The following is an 8,576-nucleotide window of genomic DNA, read 5'->3' as shown; positions in this document are numbered from 1 at the left end:
GAGGTCAGGTAACGCAGCAAGGTCACAGAGCCATCCGAGGTGCCCCAGGGAAACTGGTCAGCACTTAGCTGGTCCGCTGCCAATGGGGGAGCTTTCGGGAGTGCCTCTGACTCCATCTCACATCTTACGCACTTCAGACTTATAACTTATAAATATAGCACCGTGAGACAGTATTTTTTGCACCTTCGTGCAGAGAAACTCGCTGTAAGCGGAGACACCCCGGCATCATGAAGAGAGTCAGCCGGCACAGGACGAGGTCGTTCGAGCAACCGTGGGCAGAGTGAGGCGATGGGTCTGCTCCATCCCCAGAGCCCAGCATCTGTTAGTCAACAGGTCTCCTGACCTCGGGTCTCAGCTCCACGTTAAAGGCAGACATAGCTCCTTACCGTGTCACGCAACCACAATTCCCGGCAAAGAAAGCGGCTCATTCACAAATGGCTAACAGTTTATTTAGGTAGTTTTTCTTTGATTGTTACACAGTTTGTTTATTTCGATTTTCAAAAATAAAAAAGTTGAAAATGGCGCTTGAAAAAAAGGGCGGCCAGATAGACACTCGCAGGTTCTGAAGTGGAGACAGTCATAACAGTATTTTACAATAGAATAATTACAGTTCATTAAAATACACCTTAGCACCTCTGCGATGTGTGGGAACACCAGGAGTTGTACTGACGGCATCCAAAGGGTTAATCCCACCTTGGGGTAAGACCGCATGCTCTTCCCCTCCACACCGCTAAGACCCAATGGCGTCTCAAGCCCTCCTAGGTTGGCCATAATAGGTTTAAGTCATGTGATTCTGGCCCCACAAGGGCATTAAGTAATTTCTAGATAATAATACGTACATACACGGTGAGACAGAATTTCTACTCCATCCAGGTTCAAAACTTGCACATGTTTTGTGGTGATTTGGGTGGAACGAAGGTGTCAGATTGCCCGGCCGTATCTGCCCTCAGTCTCTTAGCCCAGGAAACACACTGGACCAACTTCGAATCCAAACTTCTGGCTGGCATCGCCAAAGTCACTCACCAACAAGTCGATGATTGGAACTTGGTCCACTTTGGGGGTGTTAATCTCAAGCACCGTCTTGTCCAAACCTTTCCTCCCCTGATAAAAGAATGGAACAAGGCTTTACAAACTCATCGTAGAATACAATCCTAGAATCCAAGGTGTACAGAGACCGAAACTGTGCACAGTGCTCCGTGTGGTCTAACCGAGATATATGGAGACCAGAACTGTGCACAGTGCTCCAAGTGTGGTTCAACTGAGGGATATGGAGACCAGAACTGTGCACAGTGCTCCAAGTGTGGTCTAACCGAGGTATATGGAGACCAGAAGTGTGCACAGTGCTCCAAGTGTGGTCCAACTGAGGGATATGGAGACCAGAACTGTGCACAGTGCTCCAAGTGTGGTCCATCTGAGGGATATGGAGACCAGAACTGTGCACAGTGCTCCAAGTGTGGTCCAACTGAGGGATTTATGGACTTTCTTAAGGCATTTGACAAACTGCCACAGGAGGCTTATTAAGAAGATGGAAGCCCATGAATGAAGGAGAAAGTGGCTCAGTGACAGGAAGCAGGGGCTGGTGGACCGGGAGGGGGTGTTGTGGTGTGCCCAAGGGTCAGGTTTGGGTCTGTTACTCTTTGCACCCTTTATCAATGACCTATACTTGGGTGTTGGAAGCTGCATTGTAAAGTTTGCAGATGATACAAAACTTAGCAAGGTATTCAATAGTGATGGGGATAGTTATAATCTTCAGGATGTCGGAAAGGATGGTGATGAGCTTATGAGCACGACAGATGGCATTCAATGCAGACTGTGAAATGATTCACTTTGGGAGGACTAGTATGAAACATATAAAATTCTGACGGGACTGGACAGGTTAGATGCAGGAAGAATGTTTCCGATGTTGGTGAAGGCCGAAAAAGGGGACATAGTCTTAGGAGAAGAGGTAAGCCATTTAGGACTGAGATGAGGAGAAACTTCTTCACCCAGAGAGTTGTTAACCTGTGTAATTCTCTACCACAGAGAGTTGTTGATGTCAGTTCATTGGATATATTCAAGAGGGAGTTAGATATGGCCCTTACGGCTAAAGGGATCAAGGGGTATGGAGAGAAAGCAGGAAAGGGGTACTGAGGGAATGATCAGCCATGATCTTATTGAATGGTGGTGCAGGCTCGAAGGGCCGAATGGCCTACTCCTGCATCTATTTTCTACGTTTCTATGTTTCTATGGAAAGATGGGTGGCAGGGCAAGTGGTTAAGCTGGTTAAGGAAATATATGGGTTACTTGGGTTTATAAATAGAGGAATAGAATATAAAAGCAAAGAGATTGTGCTAGAACTGTATTCATCACTTGTTGGGCTTCAGCATTGTGGACAGTTCAGGAAGATGTAAAGACCTTAGACAGGATGCAGAGGAGGTTTACCAGGATGTTACCAGGGATGAGTGACAACAGTTATGTTACGGAGGTGGAAATAGGCGGTCTTAGTTATGCTGCGGATATATGGTCGGAAGCTCATTTCAGGGTCAAATATGACCCCGAGGTTGGGAACATCTGGTTCAGCCTCAGACAGGAGTTGGGGAGAGGGATGGAGTCAGTGGCTGGGGAACGGAGCTTGTGGTGGGGACCGAAAACAATGGTACAGGTCTTCCCAATATTCAATTGGAGAAAATTTCTGTTAATCCAGAATTGAATGTTTGATAAGCAGTCTGACAAATCAGAGACCGTGAGGGGTGGAGAGAAGTGGGGGTGAGGTAGAGCTGGGTGTGTCTCAGTGTACATGTGGAAACTGACGCTGTGTTTTCAGAAGTTATCGCCAAGGGGCAGCATGTAGATGGGAAATAGAAGGGGGCCCAGGATAGACCCTTGGGGGACACCAGAGGTAACGATGGGGGGGGGGGCGGGAAGAGAAGCCATTGCAGGGGATTCTCTGACTACGATGAGATGGATAAGAATGGAACCAGGCGAGTGCAGTCCCACCCAGCTGGACCATGGTGGAGAGGTGTTGGAGGATGGAACCAGGCGAGTGCAGTCCCACCCAGCTGGACGAGGGTAGAGAGGTGTTGGAGGAGGATGGAACCAGGCGAGTGCAGTCCCACCCAGCTGGACCATGGTGGAGAGGTGTTGGAGGAGAATGGAACCAGGCGAGTGCAGTCCCACCCAGCTGGACCATGGTGGAGAGGTGTTGGAGGAGGATGGAACCAGGCGAGTGCAGTCCCACCCAGCTGGACCATGGTGGAGAGGTGTTGGAGGATGGAACCAGGCGAGTGCAGTCCCACCCAGCTGGACGATGGTGGAGAGGTGTTGGAGGATGGAACCAGGCGAGTGCAGTCCCACCCAGCTGGACGATGGTGGAGAGGTTGGAGGAGGATGGAGTGGTCGACCGTGTCAGAGGCTGCAGACAGGCCCAGGAGGGCGAGGAGGGACAGTTTACCTTTGTCACAGTCACAAAGAATGTCATTTGTGGCTTTGATGAGAGCCGTTTCGATCCTGTGGCGGGGGGGAAACCGGATTGGAGGGATTCAACCATGGAATTGTGGGAAAGATGGTCACGGATTTGGGAGGTGACAATAAGTTCAGGGACTTTGGAGAGGGAAGGGAGGTTGGAGATGGGGCTATAGCTTGCAAGGACGGAGAGGTCAAGGGTTGTTATTTTGATGGAGATGGGTGATGACGGCAGATTTGAGGGAGATGGGGCAATACCTGAGGAGAGAGAACCATTAACTGCTAACATGGGGGCCAGAAAAGGAAGTTGGGGGGCCAGCGGTTTGCTGGGAATAGGGTCAAGGGAGCAGGAAGTGGGTCTCATGGACAGGATGTGCTTGGAAAGGTCATGAGGGGAGATCGGCGAGAAGGTGGAGAGAGACGCGAGGTCAGGGTTAGGGCAGGAGGGAGCCTCAGAGGAAGTTTGGGCCGGTGGGCTAGGGGAAGGACGGGAAGGGGCAGAGGCGGCCCAACGGATGGTCTCAATCTCAGGGACATAAATAGGGAAGAAATATTCCCTCTGGCAAGTGAGACAATAACTAGAGGTCATGGAGTTAAAATCATTGGAAAACGATCTAGGGGGGAGAGGAGCAGATCTGGAACACTCGAACTAAAAGGTGGAAGCCGGGTCCATCAATAATTGTAAAACAGACTCGGACAGGTACTGGAGGATCAGCAACTGACAGGGTTACGGACAAAACACGGGATGTGAGACTGAGCACCATGGCTCGTTCACAGAGCCAGCACAGGCTCGACGGGCCGAATGGCCTCTGTCTGTGGTCTAACCCAGATATATGGAGACTAGAACTGTGCACGGTGCTCCCAGTGTGGTCTAACCCAGGTATATGGAGGCCAGAACTGTGCACGGTGCTCCCATTGTGGTCTAACCCAGGTATATGGAGACTAGAACTGTGCACAGTGCTCTACGTGTGGTCTAACCCAGGTATATGGAGACCAGAACTGTGCACGGTGCTCCAAGTGTGGTCTAACCCAGGTATATGGAGACCAGAACTGTGCACAGTGCTCTACGTGTGGTCTAACCCAGGTATATGGAGACCAGAACTGTGCACAATGCTCCGTGTGGTCTAACCCAGGTATATGGAGACCAGAACTGTGCACAGTGCTCCAAGTGTGGTCTAACCCAGGTATATGGAGACCAGTACTGTGCACAGTGCTCCAAGTGTGGACTAACCCAGGTATATGGAGACCTGTGCACGGTGCTCTAACAGGATCAGTGTGGGTCACACTCACACACACATCGGGTAATACTCACAGCGCAACCATCATAGATGGCCTTGATATAGGGGTTGTTGTCATGTGACATCTCCTCATCATTGGATCCCAAGAACCTCAGCGCCTTGTCGAAACTGTCGGAGGATGAATCATGCCAGGCCACGGACTGCTGGCAGTGATAGGTGAAGTTCTGTCTCGCAGAGGCACTCAGCAGTTTCAGGAAGGTCATCTGCACCAGGTTAATGGGCTCACCCAGCGAGTCCACGTAGGAGAGCTGTGGGAGAATGGCAGGGAGTTACCGTGAGGGGACGTGAGTTCCAATCCCACCCCGGGCACGTGCAGAGTTTGTAAACCAGCTTCAAACCCTCAGCACCCACCGTGTCCTTCCGGCTGGTGCTCTAAGTTCCAGCCCCAAAGATTAACTCACCAGTTTGCCTCGCTTGAACTCACTGAACCAGGACCCTGGTGATTCCTTTGGCCATGGAGAGGATCGAGCCTGGATTGCACAATAGAGAAAGGCATAGGTCAGCTGGGATTAACAGCATGTTCAGTCCGTACCAGGAATTAGCATAACTCTGTTAGCAAAGAGGTTTAGTTCCAGGATTTGAATCACTAATTACTTTTTCGTAAAGCTAACCCTACGAGTAGTAACTTATGGTGATAGCTGGGTAATGCTTGACATAGCTCAGTAACTTAGAGTCACAGGTCCCACTCCAGAAACTTGAGCAGAAAATTTAGTCTGACCCTCCCAGTGCAGTGCTGAGGGAGTGCTGCACTGTCGGAGGGGCAGTACTGAGGGAGCGCCGCACTGTCGGAGTGGCAGTACTGAGGGAGCGCAGCACTGTCGGAGGGGCAGTACTGAGGGAGTGCCGCACTGTCGGAGGGGCAGTACTGAGGGAGCGCCGCACTGTCGGAGTGGCAGTACTGAGGGAGCGCAGCACTGTCGGAGGGGCAGTACTGAGGGAGTGTCGCACTGTCGGAGGGGCAGTACTGAGGGAGTGCCGCACTGTCGGAGGGGCAGTACTGAGGGAGTGCCGCACTTTCGGTGGGGCAGTACTGAGGGAGTGCCGCACTGTCGGAGGGGCAGTACTGAGGGAGTGCCGCACTGTCAGTGGGGCAGTACTGAGGGAGTGCCGCACTGTCGGAGGGGCAGTACTGAGGGAGTGCCGCACTGTCAGTGGGGCAGTACTGAGGGAGTGCTGCACTGTCGGAGGGGCAGTACTGAGGGAGTGCCACACTGTCGCACTTTCGTTGAGACATTAAGCTGAGACCAGTCTGCTGTTATTTTGAAGAAGAGCAATGGAGCTATCCCCGGTGTCCTGGGCCAATATTTATCCCTCAATCATCGACTATCTGGTCACTATTACATTGCTGTTGGAGGAATCCTGCTTCAAAACGACTCATCGGTTGTGAGGCACTTGGGATGTCCTGGGGTGGGGAAAGGCAGTATGGAAATTTGAGTGTTTTATTTTCGTTTTCCTCTCAACCAACTCATCTCTGCCTGTGTTGCAAGCCTGAGATCTGTGTATTAACGCAGGATTACCATCGCTGCTTGACACTAACCGTGGTTTTTACCGGTATATCATCAACCTGTCAGTAACCGCCACCGTTCACATCTACACAGCTTCTTACAGTCAAAGTCCTGAACCTTCCCACAGCCCCAACTACACACACGAATGGGTGCGATGGTTCGGGGAAGGTTTCACTCATGGAAACAGCTGGAAAACCTTCAGGGTCCCCCATGTAGAGAGGTACATGGACCGAGAGAACGAGGGAGACCCAGGATGGACAAGGTTCAGTGACCTGTCACGGAAAGGGACGAGCTGATGAGGCCCAGCCAGTTCAGAACCAACAGCATCACAGGTAATTCATTGGCCCCGTCGTCATTGTCCAACTGATGGGTGGGACTTCAGTCTGAGGAGTATACTGACAAACAATGCTTAAACAGCATTGAGGGGGGCCTCAGTAAACTCAAACAGCAAACGGCGGGGACAGGAGAATGTGTTTACGCAGCGAGTTGTTGTGATCGGGAACGCGCTGCCTGAAAGGGCGGTGGGAACAGATTCAATAGTAACTTTCAAACCGGGAATTGGGTAAATACTGGAAGGGGAAAGATTTGCCGGGCTGTGGGGAAAGAGCGATGAGTGGGACTGATTGGATCGCTCTGTCACAGAGCCAGCACAGGCTCGATGGGCCCAATGGCCTCCTGTGCTGTGTACATGACCATAGGAGACAGCGAGTTACTCACTCCTTGCGACTTCTGGTCTGGGTAGATACAGGTCTCCCCTCCGCTGGTAAAGTTGCAGTGCACCTTGAAGGAATCTCCGGGGCAGCCTTGGTTTGGATCTATCCAGTACTCGCCTGAGGGGGAAGAGAACACGCATTCGTACACCGTGATAATCATTTTCACTTCCCCTGCACAGACACACCATCACTACAATAAAGCAGAGCATTCTGAAAACACACGGCAGGGTCAATACACCGAGTGTCCAGCCCAGACACAGGCCATTGGGCCCTATCGCTCCGTGCCGGGGTTTATGCCCCACCGCTCCGTGCCGGGGTTTATGTCCCACCGCTCCGTGCCGGGGTTTATGCCCCACCGCTCCGTGCCGGGGTTTATGTCCCACCGCTCCGTGCCGGGGTTTATGTCCCACCGTTCCGTGCCGGGGTTTATGTCCCACCGCTCCGTGCCGGGGTTTATGTCCCACCGCTCCGTGCCGGGGTTTATGTCCCACCGCTCCGTGCCGGGGTTTATGCCCCACTGCTCCGTGCCGGGGTTTATGTCCCACCGCTCCGTACCGGGGTTTATGCCCCACCGCTCCGTGCCGGGGTTTATGTCACACCGCTCCGTGCCGGGGTTTATGTCCCATCGTTCCGTGCTGGGGTTTATGTCCCACCGCTCCGTGCCGGGGTTTATGCCCCACCGCTCCGTGCCGGGGTTTATGCCCCACCGCTCCGTGCCGGGGTTTATGTCCCACCGCTCCGTGCCGGGGTTTATGCCCCACCGCTCCGTGCCGGGGTTTATGCCCCACCGCTCCGTGCCGGGGTTTATGCCCCACCGCTCCGTGCCGGGGTTTATGTCCCACCGCTCCGTGCCGGGGTTTATGCCCCACCGCTCCGTGCCGGGGTTTATGCCCCACCGCTCCGTGCCGGGGTTTATGCCCCACCGCTCCGTGCCGGGGTTTATGCCCCACCGCTCCGTGCCGGGGTTTATGCCTCACCGCTCCGTGCCGGGGTTTGTGCCCCACCGCTCCGTGCCGGGGTTTATGCCCCACCGCTCCGTGCCGGGGTTTGTGCCCCACCGCTCCGTGCCGGGGTTTGTGCCCCACCGCTCCGTGCCGGGGTTTGTGCCCCACCGCTCCGTGCCGGGGTTTGTGTCCCACCGCTCCGTGCCGGGGTTTATGCCCCACCGCTCCGTGCCGGGGTTTGTGCCCCACCGCTCCGTGCCGGGGTTTATGTCCCACCGCTCCGTGCCGGGGTTTATGCCCCACCGCTCCGTGCCGGGGTTTATGTCCCACCGCTCCGTGCCGGGGTTTATGCCCCACCGCTCCGTGCCGGGGTTTATGTCCCACCGCTCCGTGCCGGGGTTTATGCCCCACCGCTCCGTGCCGGGGTTTATGCTCCACACCAGCCCCCTCCCACCCCTCTCCATCTCACCCTATCCCCATATCCTTCTATTCCTTTCTCCCCCATGTGTTTATCCAGCTTCCCCTTAAATACATCGATACTATTCACCTCAACCCCTCCCTGTGGCAGCGAGTTCCACATTCTCACCCCTCTCTGGGTAAAGAGGTTTCTCCTGAATTCCCCGTTGGGTTTATCGGTGACTGTCTGATATTGATGGCCTCGAGTTCTGGTCTCCC

General features: G+C 53.6%; 1 protein-coding gene across 1 annotated transcript in view; it reads right to left on the bottom strand.

Moving 5' to 3' along the window:
* Positions 1-433: 433 nt before the first annotated feature.
* Positions 434-8,576, bottom strand: part of LOC139252381 (collagen alpha-1(XI) chain-like) — a 185,891-nt gene continuing 177,748 nt past the window's right edge. Inside the window, exons 26-29 of the mRNA XM_070873364.1 lie at positions 6,962-7,074; positions 5,141-5,209; positions 4,754-4,987; positions 434-1,101 (exon numbers count right to left, since the gene is read on the bottom strand). Coding sequence (XP_070729465.1) covers positions 955-1,101; positions 4,754-4,987; positions 5,141-5,209; positions 6,962-7,074 — 563 coding nt within the window. The 3' untranslated portion in view covers positions 434-954. The remainder of the gene's footprint in view (positions 1,102-4,753; positions 4,988-5,140; positions 5,210-6,961; positions 7,075-8,576) is intronic.

The sequence above is a fragment of the Pristiophorus japonicus genome, unplaced genomic scaffold, assembly GCF_044704955.1.
Source record: "Pristiophorus japonicus isolate sPriJap1 unplaced genomic scaffold, sPriJap1.hap1 HAP1_SCAFFOLD_462, whole genome shotgun sequence".
Taxonomy (NCBI): domain Eukaryota; kingdom Metazoa; phylum Chordata; class Chondrichthyes; family Pristiophoridae; genus Pristiophorus; species Pristiophorus japonicus.
Note: the sequence above shows the minus strand (reverse complement) of the source record. Positions and strands in the feature narration are given on the sequence as shown.